The sequence below is a fragment of the Salmo trutta genome, chromosome 21, assembly GCF_901001165.1.
Source record: "Salmo trutta chromosome 21, fSalTru1.1, whole genome shotgun sequence".
Taxonomy (NCBI): domain Eukaryota; kingdom Metazoa; phylum Chordata; class Actinopteri; order Salmoniformes; family Salmonidae; genus Salmo; species Salmo trutta.
Window position 1 is genome coordinate 17,402,372 of NC_042977.1, and position 14,924 is coordinate 17,417,295.

Here is a 14,924-nt window from a genome sequence, read left to right on the forward strand (position 1 = left end):
TAGTAGGAGAGCTACAGTAGCTATCTGCCCTGGGTGGATGGTGGATTATTTCAGGATACTGGTGGTGTGTTCCTGGTGTTGTTGGGGTTGACCTCGGGTGAAACTCATTTTGAGCGTGGAGCGTCTAACAGTGGGCTGTGTGATAAGTGTAAATACCATTCAGATAAGGCCCAGTGGACAGGCTAATGGTTAGGAGAGGGTATCTATGTGGGTGTGTGTTTGTGTGTGTGTGTGCGTGCGTGCGTGCGTGTGTGTGTGGGTGTGTGTGTGTGCGTGCGTGTGTGTGTGTGGGTGTGGGTGTGTGCGTGCGTGTGTGTGTGTGTGTGTGTGTGTGCGTGCGTGTGTGCGCGGGTGGGTGAGGGCCTAGGCCTTAAGGGACGCAACACAATCAAATATTTATAAAGAATCGTATGTTCCTGAGGTAGCCATCATAGCCAGATGAGAGAGTCTTTCATGTAGTTATAATTTCCCATTTAGTGTGTTTTAGTTCAAACACAGTGTTCCTGTCTGTAGGAAATGGGTAATTAACTGACTTTGTTAATTAACTAAAGGCTTTTTGTTAATTAGCCTTTAGTCTGGGGACTGTAGCGAAATTGAGGTCGCTAGCAGAACAGGAAGCATTGGTATCACAAATTGCTCTTAATAGGATACGGCTGTCCTAAAATAGGATATTTTCAAGTATTGTGGTGGCAGCATCATGTTCTGGGTATGCTTGTCACCGGCCGGGACTGGAGAGTTTGTCAGGATCATAAAAAGATATGAAAGGAGCAAAGCCAAGCTAAAAAGTTACATAAAACCCTGCCTCAGTCTTCTACAGTTTTATTTTTCAGCGGGACAGTCACACACATTTTAATGCCAAAGACATACCAGAATAGCAGTGTTCCTGAATTGTCCAGTCTCAGTCCTGATTTAAATCTGCTTTAAAGTCACAGACAAGGTTTGAATATTGCTATCCATCAATGACTCCCAACCAAATTTACTGAGCTTGAGCAATCTTGACATTAATAATGGATACATGTTGCCCTAAGAGTTGTGCAACGTTGGTAGAAGCTTATTCAAAAATATTCACAGCTGTAATGGCTGTCAAAGGTGCTTCCACCAAGTATTAAGTCTGGGGTGTGAAGGACATACGTAATCGAGACAACTTCGGTTTTGAGTTTTGATTCATTTGGAAAATGTTGTACAATTTTTCCATCACTTTGGAAATGTGGAGTAAATTGTGTACATCAGTAGGGGAAAAAAATGGTAGTTTATCAATTTTTTGAAAGAATTTTAGGACAGCTACTTGTGAAGCCTGTGCAAGCAGTGTGTATACTTTCACTAGGCACTGCAGCTTGACTTGTTGAATCTCATATTTACTGTCTGCACTAGGGATGTTCTCACTGAAAGAAATGATAATTGAGCTAACTGCTCATTATTGTTATTTTTGTTATTTTATTAGGATCCCCATTAGCTGTTGCTGAAGCAGCAGCTACACTTCCTGGGGTCCACACAACATGAAACATGACATAATACATTAATAGACAGGAACAGCTCAAGGACAGAACTACATTTTCTTAGCCTACATATCAATACATACACAAAAACTATCTAGGTCAAGTTAACACTTTTTTATTCAGTTGAATTTCTTCTTATTATGAAATAGAAGTGTTGTGAATTAGTTATACCTGGGAAAATCACATCGATCGAAAATAAGGTTTACAGTCAGGTTAGTGAAATATTGTGTCGGGGAATTATTATTTTGGGGGTTTTGTGTTATGTCACATAATTTAAAATGTATGAAGGTGTTGTTTCAGAAGAATTCACACCTTCCAGCACGCATATATGAAACACCCTTCACTATAGTCAGAAACACTTTTACTGAGGTGTGCATGCCTGGTACATTTGTTTCACCAGAGATGTTAAAACATGTATAACTCATAGTCATGCAGTCGGAGTAATATGCTGAACCCAATCACCTCACGTCTCACTTTTAACCTTCTTAGGCAATGTGTATTTGACAGTATGTGAGTAATGAATAAAAATCAATTACGGAAGTATGCATCTGTCTAGGTCAACATTGGTATGTCATTCTGCATCAGACAGTGTTTTGCATCATGTGTATGGACATCATTTAATCTACTGTATACCACTCACACAGTCTGTCGTATCCATGACAACCTTTATTTTATTTACTGAAAATATTTGATCATTTACTTAGTCATAGAGTTTGCCAGATGCCCCCATAATGAACCCCTAAGGGATTTGTTTATACGGTGTATTCCCATTCCAGAAGGAGAGACAACATTAATAAATAATATTGGAGGTATTATTAATATGGATATAGGGTATTGTAGAGGGAGTACTCAGGAATGTATGGGGGAAATATATTTCATTTTGGCACAGCTGCTTGCATTGGAGCACACTAGTACCCTTATATAGTCCATGTAGTGCTAAAGTGTATATGTATTACACATGTACATGAACAGATATCGATATCCATACAATTTATGGATATATACATAAATGGAAATATTTCTGTAATAGTAAATATCTTACCATAGTGGGCTACATTCAGGAACTCTTGAAAAATAGACTTTATCTCAATGAGGTTAACCTGGATATATGACGGTTCGATAAAGCATCCTGGTTGTCCAGAGACCAGGATGTTGCTCTGCTGTTTGTCATTGTTCTCTAGACACTAATCTAAGGCCAGTTTTACATTCCCACTCCAATGGTTATTTGGCCTAATTTGAGGAGGTGGATCTGATCCTAGATCTGTGCCTACGGGTCCTTCCTTCCACCCCTCTCTGACCCTGTGGTGACCATTGACCTTTCTGTGTCCCTTCTGGTAGTTCCGTGTGCCTCCCAACCCCCATCAGACGCAGACCAGCGCCAAGCAGACTGGACCCCTGTGGAAACGAGAAGGCCCTGCTCACTCCGATGGCCCCCGGCTACCCTGGGTAAATATACAAGAACAAGTACACCACCAGTGGGATTTAGGGCTCAGACACAAGGCAGACACCACGTCATTTCAACGTGAATAATTGGCTAATATTTGGTTGATACCTTGACCAGTGAGATTCCAACCTATTTTCACCCATTTAAAAACGCAGCCAAAAGTTTGTTCAATTCCAAATTAGTTAGCTATCACTTTCAACCATCTAAAAGCGCAACCAAATTCCAATGGAAAATCTATGTCTGCTTTTTGGTTCAGAAGTCACCGAAATGTGTTATCGCTGTACTTTCAACCATCTAAAAGCACAGCATAGTTCAAATGGGAACACAATATCAGATATTTTGTTCATATATATAGAACAACTTCATGTGTTGTCACTGTGCTATATCTAATAGCACAACCAAATGACTTGGATTGCAACTGAGATTATGAAAGTACATTGTGCAAGTGATCAGTGCCGTTCGAGATTCTGTGCAGAATATTATAGCAATTGTGGAGATCGCCACAGACCTGTGACCTTGGCGTGTTATCTTGAACATGCACGCTTCCTATGATTACATCAAAATACATTTATTGTTACAGTAACCTCAAAATGTGGATATTTTACTCATTTTATAGTTGAATAAATACTGATACAAGTTTGTAAGATATTCTTAACTTTAGCCTATGTACCTGTATTACAAAAGTCATATTAAATTGTGTTTGGTTGACAACACAACCAAATATCAACATTTAAAGGAGATGTATCTACTGCTTGGATTAGTTCCATCAGCCACTGACTTAATCTTCTTCTTTAACTTTTATTGTTGGTTGAAATGGAGACGTGAATCCAGCATGTCATTTGTTAACTTTTCGACAAGCTAATAGGGTATTTACCGTATTGCAAAAAGTGATATTGAATTGTGTTTCTTTGTCAGCGCAACCAAATATCAACATTTAAAGGAGATGTATCTACTGCTTGGATAGCTCAGTCTGTGCCACTGAGTCTGGCTTTAATTCCAGTCTGTCTACAAATGAATCATTTAGATGGATTCACGTCTCCATTTCAACCAAATATCTAAGTTAAAGAATAGGACTAAATCAAAGTACTTTAAATGCACTTTAAATACAGTTTGATTTGATGTAGTCATATTCTTTAACTTAGATTTTTGGTTTAGATGGAGACGAGAATCCCCGATTTGTTTTTATTAAGTTGTAGATTCCATTTGAAATCAACCAAATCTTGAAAACCAAGGCCTATAGGTACTGTCTATGTTTTGTTGAATCCTGCGTTGATTGAAAAAAGAATTGAAACAATTTCATTTTAAACAATTCTCTCCAAAGTGCGTTATGACAATGTTTCGAACCAAAGGCCACCGTTATACTATGAGTCAAAAAGCCCTTATTACTTTGGCATATTGTGGATAAAGAATGATTCATTATGAAAGATGACTCCCACACACACTTTTTTCTCTCTATCCCCTCACTCTCTTTCTCCCTCTTGTCCCAGTCTGTCCATTCATATGTCTGTCTGCTTTTCCCTTCCCTCCTCATCCCTCTTTCATTTACACCCAGACACACATCACACACATACAGTACTGTATATATATATATATATATATATATATATATATATATATGATACAGCCCAGGATCGAACCAGGGTCAGTTGTGATGCCTCTAGCACTGAGATGCAGTGCCTTAGACCGCTGTGCCACTCGGGAGCTAAATGCTTTGTTTGTAAATTATGTCTGAGTGTTGGAGTGTGCGCCTGGCTATCCTAAATAAAAAACAAGAAAATTGTGTCTTCTAGTTTGCTTAATATAGGAAATTACTTTTAATACTTAAGTATATTTTAGCAATTACATTTACTTTTGATACTTAAGTATATTTAAAAACCAAATACTTTTAGACTTTTACTTAAGTTGTCACAGTTGACTTGGACTGGTGCGAGGCGGAATCAGATGCAGGAGACAGGTGCTGGAGTTGAGTGTCCTTTTAATAATTTGACACACAAAACAAAACCGCGAGGCACAGGGCGCTACAGACAGACTGCCTGGGAAAAACACACTCCCAATATTGCGAACAAACAATATATATAAGCGGCACAAAAAGGCACGGGGCGCAGCCCGGTAAATCCTCTCTTCAATAAACTGTCAGGAAAAAAACGTAATAAAACACGGACCACCGTCCTGAATGGACAATCAACAATCCCGCACAAAATCCCCAACTGAAAACACACATTAAATAAGTCCCCACTAATGACATACATAAAACAGGTGCGGAACAGACAGACAAAACTAAACGAAACTGAAACAACGATCGGTGGCAGCTAATAGGCCGGCGACGACGACCGCCGAGCGCCGCCCGACCGAGGAGGGGCGCCACTTTCGTTGGATCCTGTGACATAAGTAGTATTTTACTGGGTGACATTCACTTTTAAGGTATCTTTACTTTTACTCAAGTATGACGTTTTGGTACTTTTTCCACCACTGATCTTCTGTATACCCCCCTACCTTGTCACAACATAACTGATTGGCTCAAACACATTAATAAGGAAAGAAATTCCACAAATTAACTTTTAACATGGCACACCTGTTACTTTAAATGCATTCCAGGTGACTACCTCATGAAACTGGTTGTGAGAATGCCAAGAGTGTGCAAAGTTGTCATCTAGGCAAAGGATGAATCTCAAATATAAAATGTATTTTGATTTGTTTAACACTTTTTTGGTTACTACATTATTCCATATGTGTTATTTCATAGTTTTGTCTTCCCTATTATTCTACAATGTAGAAAATAGTCAAAATAAAGAAAAACCTTTGAATGAGTAGGTGTGTCCAAACTTTTGGCTGTTACTGTATATATATATATATATATATATATATATATATATATATATATATATATATATACACACACACACACGTTTGTTTTACTATCCTTGTGGGGACAAAACAATTGATTCCCATTCAAAATCCTATTTTCCCTAATCATAACCCTTAACCCCTAAACCCAACCCTAACTCCTAAACCTTTAACCCTAATTCTAATCTTAATTGTAACCCTAAACCTAACTCCTAAACCTCTAATCCTAATTCTAATCTTAATTGTAACCCTAAACCTAACCCTAACTCCTAAACCTCTAATCCTAATTATAATCATAATTGTAACCATAAACCTAACTCCTAAACCTCTAACCCTAATTCTAATCTTAATTGTAACCCTAAACCTAACCCTAACTCCTAAACCTCTAATCCTAATTCTAATCTTAATTGTAACCCTAAACCTAACCCTAACTCCTAAACCTCTAACCCTAATTCTAATCTTAATTGTAACCCTAAACCCAACCCTAACTCCTAAACCTCTAACCCTAATTCTAATCTTAATTGTAACCATAAACCTAACTCCTAAACCTCTAACCCTAATTCTAATCATAATTGTAACCCTAAACCTAAACCTAACTCCTAAACCTCTAACCCTAATTCTAATCTTAATTGTAACCCTAAACCTAACTCCTAAACCTCTAACCCTAATTCTAATCTTAATTGTAACCCTAAACCTAACCCTAACTCCTAAACCTCTAATCCTAATTATAATCATAATTGTAACCCTAAACCTAACTCCTAAACCTCTAACCCTAATTCTAATCTTAATTGTAACCCTAAACCTAACTCCTAAACCTCTAACCCTAATTCTAATCTTAATTGTAACCCTAAACCTAACCCCTAAGCCTAAAATTGCCTTTTGATCTTTGTCGGGACCAGCAAAATGTTTTACTATCCTTGTGAGGACTTCTGGTCCCCACAAAGATAGTAAAACCAAACACACACACACACACACACACACACACACACACACACACACACACACACACACACACACACACACACACACACACACACACACACACACACACACACACACACACACACACACACCTCACCTGCTCTGTTTCCTTTGCGATCAGGACATTTCTTTTATTGGCAGCAACAGTTCTGTTCACCTTGAACCTAAGCTCTCAGCAGCAGACAGGGTTGAGCAACATCACAGCATTGCTCTGAAACAAGCCAGGCAGAAAACACACCACAGAATAGAATACGAACCCCTAAAACCGATCAGAGTCTGAGATCAAAGCTGTTATAGAGTTATGAATCAAAAACATTTGAATTTAGAATCCAAAATGTTTGAATCACTATCCCAGCACAAAATATCTTTGATTCTTCATGTTCCCTCTTGGTTCAGTAGGCGATTGAAGATAATAAATGTCAGGTAAATGAGGTTTGGGCTGTCCTTAGGTTGATTTCTTCTTACATTGTGAAACCTGAACTAGTCTCACATCTTTTAGATTTGTGCTCGGTTGTATGTGTTGAGAGAAATATACAGTGCATTCGGGAAAGTATTCAGACTCCTTGACTTTTTCAAGAACAAAAAATACATTACAGCCTTATTCTAAAATGGATTAAATAGTTTTTTTCATGTATCAGTCTACACCCCATGATGACAGAGCAAAAACAGTTTTTTAGACATTTTTGAACATTTATTAAAAATAAAAAACTGAAATATCACATTTACATAAGTATTCAGACCCTTTACTCAGTACTTTGTTGAAGCACCTTTGTCACCGATTACAGCTTCATACCCAAGAGTCAAGAGAGTTCAAAGAGACCAAAGAGTTCAATCTTGTCTCTCATGGTGTGAGAGTCCTTTAGGTGCCTTTTGGCAAACTCCAAGTGGGCTGTCATGTATCTTTTACTGAGGAGTGGCTTCCTTCTGGCCACTCTATCATAAAGGCCTGATTGGTGGAGTGCTGCAGAGATGGTTGTCCTTCTGGAAGGTTCTCCCATCTCCACAGAGAACCCATCGGGTTCTTTGTCACCTCCCTGACCAAGGCCCTTCTCCCCCAATGGCTCAGTTTGGCCGGGCCGGCCAGCTCTAGGAAAAGTCTTGGTGGTTCCAAACTTCTTCCATTTAAGAATGATGGAGCCCACTGTGTTCTTGTGGACCTTCAATGCTGCAGAAATGTTTTGGTAACCTTCCCCAGATCTGTGCCACGACACAATCCTGTCTCTGAGCTCTACGGACAATTGCTTGGACCTCATGGCTTTGTTTTTGCTCTGACATGCACTGTCAACTATGGGGGAAAAAACAATTGAATCCATTTTAGAATAAGGCTGTAACGTAACAAAATGTGGAAAAAGTCAAGGGGTCTGAACACTTTCCGAATGTACTGTAGATGGGAAAAGAGAGAGGCAGAAAGAAGTTGTTTCATTATTAATTGCATTGGCAACATTGCAGCTCGCAGATTCTTGTGCCAATAAATCATATTTGAATGTGAATTGAAGGGGGGGGGCTGTTTCATATGATAGCTTTATATGCTGTTGAGGCAAAATTATCTAATTTTGTTGCGACACACAAGACATATTGAGGCTCTATTTATTTTTTGCTTTTTAATCCACATCAATTATTTTACTCAGGCTTATCTTCGGCCAATCTAAAATAGCTATTGTGTTTGTCTAAACTTTTATATCAAACTAATAAACAGTTGATCACTGATTAAAACAAACTCTAATAAGAAAGTGCCTTGCCAGATTAGCCAAATGGTTTATGGGTGGGTTAAGTGCTGAGTGGATTTTTTTTTTGGCAAAATAAAACAATAATTATTCATCCTAAAAACTGTGTGTAGGCGGTATGGGGCCTTAAATTGGTTGGAGGGAATTCCCCATCTCCCACCCTTCTACCACATACTTAATCTTACAGCATTATTTATGGCATGTTGACTTGAAATAAGTGAATTGAAATGAGAGAAATATCTCGATATGATCAAATTCAGCAGTGGTCTTTTGAAGATTGCTGGTCTGCACTGCACTCATCAGTTGTCACTCATCTTCAAACAGAAATACCATTTTGTGATTTGATGTTGGTTGACATTGACTTATAAGTCATAAGTCTGTTTTTTTAAACTCAGGTTGAAGACTGATAGTCTGCAACTGTTGCTAATCGTAGTCATTCTAGAGGCTAAACAAAAAACAAAAATCGTCCTGCCATGTCTTGCAATGTACTAAATATCCTCCTGATGTTAGGATTTGTTTTTTCATTTTAAAGGGGCATTCGTAATATGAATACAATATATTTAAATGGATTTAATCAAAATAGGCCCACCAGCAGGCATTTGCATAGTTCTGAGCAGAATGGGACTCAAATGGGATCAATGGAATGCAGACCGTGGGGGAAAGTGGATATTCGTCTAATCCGTTATGATTTTTGTGTTCTAACAGACCCACAATGTGGTTGCTGAAAAAGGATTTGGAAATATTTGGCTGTTTTTGCTGCATAATATTTAGAAATAGTCCTTTTTGGGGTTTGAAAGAATGCTAACTTCCGTTCGTGTCAGCTGGTATCATATAGTGGCCACATAGAAAGAATGCTAACTCCCGTTCGTGTCAGCTGGTATCATATAGTGGCCACATAGAAAGAATGCTAACTCCCGTTCGTGTCAGCTGGTATCATATAGTGGCCACATAGAAAGCGGTGGTGGTACTTGAAGATGTAATGCAGTTGATTGGTGACGATGACATAAGCATGTATTGGGTTTGACCTCTATACAAGCGTTATACTCCGATCTTTACCCCAAAATAGTGTGAAATACAATTCACATATACACAATAGCCAAATAATAGGTCAAATTGTATAGGGGGAAATTAGGAGATTCTGAATCTTTCCCCTACTGGGGGACACGTGAGTGGCGTCGCCATAGTATTTCCATTGTTTTGGTCGAGTTTGATTGATCTTTTTACCGCATCTATTGTTCTCGACTGAAAAGGACAATGGGCGATTGAAGAGAATGACAGATAAAATATATATATATGTATTCAGGACAAGGCTTGATATTAGAAAATGTGCTTACACGAAGCAATATGAAGGTTTTTGTTTTGACAAATGAATGGCAGCATGAAAGGCCTTTCAGATAAAGAACAACTACTTGGTAATAAGGCCTTCCGATACTGTCCATGTTAGTTTGGAACGTTCTTTTTCTTTAGGGTGCTAATTAGCACAAGGCTACAGCTGTGTGGGCGTACTGTATCTGTACTGGAGGTACAATATGTTACCTATCTTTCTATTTTTATTCACTACAGATGGTGTCGGTGTGTTAGAATGGGAGGACAACATGAAACAACACGTCGTGTTTGTCTTCATCGTATTATCCGAGACCAAATAGACTGAACAGTAACAAGTATCACTATGTTGACCTCTGATACCGTGACCTGGACATCCAATACCTCACCTTTAGAACAAATGATGATAAAGTCAGTAATAGACAGGATGATACTTCTCTCTCTCTCTCACTCTCTCTGTCTTTTTCTCTTTCTCTCTCTGCCTCTCTCTCTCTGCCTTTCTCTCTCTCTCTGCCTCTCTCTCTCTATCTCCGCTTCTCACTCTCTGCCTCTCTCTCTCTGCTTCTCTCTCTCTCTGCCTCTCTCTCTGCTTTTCTCTCTCTCTGTCTTTCTCTCTCTCTCTACCTCTCTCTCTCCGCTTCTCTCTCTCTGGCTCTCTCTCTCTGCCTTTCTCTCTCTCTCTGCCTCTCTCTCTCCCTCTCTATCTCCGCTTCTCTCTCTCTGCCTCTCTCTCTCTGCTTCTCTCTCTCTGCTTCTCTCTCTCTCTGCCTCTCTCTCTGCTTCTCTCTCTCTCTGCTTCTCTCTCTCTTTCTGCCTCTCTCTCTGCCTCTCTCTCTGCTTCTCTCTCTCTTTCTGCCTCTCTCTCTGCCTCTCTCTGCTTCTCTCTCTTTCTGCCTCTCTCTCTGCCTCTCTCTCTGCTTCTCTCTCTCTTTCTGCCTCTCTCTCTCTCTCTGCCTCTCTCTCTCTCAATTGGAGATTTGTCTCGCTTCTCTCGTGTTGATCACGTGGTATGCAGCAGCACACCATCACTCTCAAGTTAGACATAATATTGCTGTGTGTCTGGCTTCTAAGCAAACAACCCAAGTTCTCCCAAGACTCTTCGGTGTGAGTTATCAGAAAACCAGAGTAAAGATGGGTGTGTTTTTCTAGGAGGGCCACAGAATGTAATAACAACAACTACACCAGAACTCTGCGCAGGAAGTGACAGTTATATAACTGTCATGTTTGTTGTTGTTATGTAATTATCAATGTTTTATGCCCATACTTTAAAACGTCTTTGACACAACATTGACTTGGCCTTTTCCGTTCCTATATAAGGTATTTCTGTAGGCCTATGTATAGTGAAAATTAAATAATTTGTCAAATTTGAAATATCAATATCAAAGTAACCCTAGACAACAACAATTGTGGCAATCTGTTGTTGTTTTTATCACAGCTAAATAATGTATTGTTCCTGAAAACCTTACTGTATGAATTATGCCAACGTATTTCACACCAACCAACCAAAGTTGACATCTGCGAGAGGAAACACAATCAAATATGCAAATGTGTGCAAAATGTTGGCTTTCGGCAGAGAAGGAAGGAGAAGTTGAAGGAAGCTCATTAAAACGATTATTGCCATCTTTTAGAAGAACAGTTGGGCTGCTATTTATTTCAGTAGAGATAGGTTTTTGAACTGATTCTCTGCCTAATTGCCTGGAGTTGGCTGTCTGTCAGCTCCATTTTGTTTTCAGCAAATAAAAGCTGTAAATTAGCCGTAATGAAAATCTTGGAGAGAATCAACAAGGAGTTAGGCGGAATGTAACTCCTGAGCCCGCCGATGAAGCTGGGAAAAAAAGTCGCTTCTGGGGGAGAGAGAAAAAGAAAACATTTCAAGTTGTATCAGAAAGTCGATTTGTTGTGCTGTCTTCTTTTGGAAAGCTTCACCGAGTTAACTGGAACCTTCAGGGTCGTACTGATCAAGAGCAATTGAATGTGTTAAATAGTTCTCTCCCTTGATGGAAATAATTCCTCTTCCAGAGCTCTAAAGATGTAGACCATACCTCATATTTCCTGTTGATTCAAAGTGATTGCAGTTTGTTGCAGTGTTTACCAAATAATTAATGTATTTGCCTCAGATTTATACCGCCTTTCATCTGCCTTGGCTGTTTGACATTTTTCCCCGGCGAGCTAAAAAGGGGTGGAAGGACATAGTGTTTTAAAAGACATAGAATACAGCACAGCCAAGTGGAACTGACTGTCAAGACGCATAAAAGAAGCCTTTCGTTAGAAGTTAATGAGGGAACATTTACATACATTTATCTACGCTCAAACCCCCTTTTATTTAGCCGGAATCATTGGAAAACATGCCCAAATACATTTACACACATTTGTTGAAATGCAAAATGAGATTATATGTATCCTGTGTTGTAGTTGATCATTAATGCATGAATTAATTCAAGTAATCATGATTGCATTAACGATTAATGATTAATCCTCATTGTTGGCATCGTTGATCACAAAAATCGTTCGAGGCTGTGTACATCATTAGTCCTAATTGCCTACTAATAATAGCATCAATTCAGGAGGTATTTACAGAAGTCCCATTGCACAGTCTTAATAAAGACTCATGGAACCATAGTAGTCTATTAATGAGGACTAGAATGATATGATGCAATCTGCATGTTCTGTAATGCGGTGCTGTAATTGAGCGTTAGTGTTATAATACTGTAATTAGAATGAATTGGATTTATTTTCCAGTCGCTCAAAGAGCTTTACATTGTCCACTACTACCAAAGTGTAGCATCCACCTCTATTATGTTCCTAGGCCTAATGTGTTTGAGTGCTCAGTTTGGGTGGACTTGCATCCACTAAAAACGATTTGCTAAATTATCATTTTGTAATATTATTATTTCTCTAATGTTTCTTCCTCTCCTCTTCTTTTGCAGTCCTACCCAGTGCCCAGTTTGGGGGATGAAGACTTCAACATTCCCCCCATCACACCTCCCACCATCCCAGAACACATGCTGCACCCCCACCTACCAGAGTCGGAGTCTGGCTCCTACCACCCGCTGGCCCCCTCTCACTCCCAGAGTGGCCTGCACCCCTTCCACCTGCAGGGAATGGACATGATGGGTCAGGATGGAGGGCTGTTGAGCCAAAATGGCGGCCTAATGTCCAGCACCCTGTCTGTGGTGAGTCTAGCCTGATGCCACTAGCAAGCAGTGTACAGAGATCACTGTAAATACGTAAGTGGGTTTTTCTGTTCTGGATGGCAGCTGTGGGTGCAGGCACGTGTTCCATCCCAGCAACAACACACCTCATCCAACTAATCAAGGGCTTGACGATTAGCCGGTTAGTTCAGTCATATGTGTTAGCGCTGGGGAAGAACAAAAGCCTGGATAACACATTGGGTCTCCAGGACCAGGATCGAAGAACCGTATTCTTTTGGATGACCCATGAGTTGTCAGTTGGGTGATTAAGCTTTTTCCCCTTCATTTCATTCGAAATCGAAAAACAAACTAGTGGGGTGACATTCAGCAGAAATACGCTCAATACAAGTTTTGACTTTTCAAGAAGTGGAGAAATGAAACTTAAACTTTTGGATTTGGCTTTCCTTGCAGAAACCTCATGATGTGATAGGTGACATGACTAATCGTGGTTTACCACTCCGAAGAAGGTATTGGACTTAATCTCCCATTCGAGTCAAAGTGAAACTTCTCAGGTCCCGCTCTCAGCCAGAAGTTCTTTCTGCCCTTGGCCATGTACACCATGTTCACCATGTTCACCGATAAACAACAATATTATGTCCCAACAGCACCTCCACCACTGAGGAACTACGTGATTGAACTGTGTGCGGTCTACATGCTCTTCATGATTTTCCCTGCTGCATATTTATTTCCATTAATCAGACAGGTGTAGCTGTTTAGCTCCACATAACCCTGTTCTTGAACCATATAACCCAATTTCAGGTTTTCAATGTGGAGCTTAAAGGTCCCGCACAGTCAAAATCATGTTTTTAATAAAAATGTCCTGATATTTGAATGGAACCAGATCAAAGTATGAAAAATGACTGTAGCTGGTACATTGCTAGGTTTTGATCATAAAGTTACTGGTCCCCTCCCTTGTGTCAACAATTTGAGTTCAGGAGGCGGGATTATAAAGGGTTTAGTTTGACATTTTAGTCATTTAGCTGAAGCTTTTATGCAGAGCGACTTACAGGAGCAATTAGGGTTATGTACCTTGCTCAAGGGCACATTGGCAGATTTTTCACCTGGTCAGCTCGGGGATTTTAACCAGTGACCTTATGGGTAATGGCCCAATGCTCTTAACCGCTAGGCTATCTGCCGCCCTATCACATGACGCCCCTCATTTTAATACACCAATGGTAACATCTTATTCTCTTACCTAATATAAATAATACCACCTTGTAACTATCATAACAGAAGGTGTGTTCGCAGAGGGCTGTGATTTACATAGCTAGCTAGGTAGTCTACTGGTGCCAACATTTTACTTGTGTCAGCAAATATAATTACAGGTTTTCCTCTATTCGTCTATGGCAAAGATACTTACAGGTTTCCCTTTCATCTGTGTCTGCTCTCAGCTAGTTACTGGCTAACAGAGGAGGCTGATGGGAGGAGCTATAGGAGGATAGCATTGGAATGGCTGGAATGGAATGAATGGAATTCAGCTTCACTGAATTTTCTCAAATTCTGAGCATTTTTTTCATCCCCAAAAATATTATGGGTGATGTTTGGATCACTCAAAAGGCTATTTTACATTTGAATCAGAATGACTGTGCGGGACCTTTAATGATTTCCTAGTCTGGCCGTCACAGCCTATTTTCCACTTTAAGCCAAGCATCTTAGCTACCACCATATTATGTTTCACATTCACTCGGTAGCTAAAACACTTCGAAACATGAGTGTTTTCTATTGCTCAGCATTCGTAAACTACTTTTACTAAAAGGAAATAGGAGCTCGGATAGGATGACGTGCCGGCTGAAAGATTCCCCAGATTGACAAAGGGCATTTTGTTCCCGTTCACCTTAATGTTCTCACAGAACATCCATTTAGAGTGGCTATGAATTATGGTTGCCAGGCAACGGGGCCGAGAGCTTGTTGCCACGGCGAG

General features: G+C 39.7%; 1 protein-coding gene across 1 annotated transcript in view; it reads left to right on the forward strand.

Moving 5' to 3' along the window:
- The window catches only part of LOC115156838 (thymocyte selection-associated high mobility group box protein TOX), a 59,232-nt gene that overhangs the window by 24,838 nt on the left and 19,470 nt on the right, over nucleotides 1–14,924 (forward strand). The window contains exons 3-4 of the mRNA XM_029704583.1: nucleotides 2,835–2,942; nucleotides 12,740–12,985. Coding sequence (XP_029560443.1) covers nucleotides 2,835–2,942; nucleotides 12,740–12,985 — 354 coding nt within the window. The remainder of the gene's footprint in view (nucleotides 1–2,834; nucleotides 2,943–12,739; nucleotides 12,986–14,924) is intronic.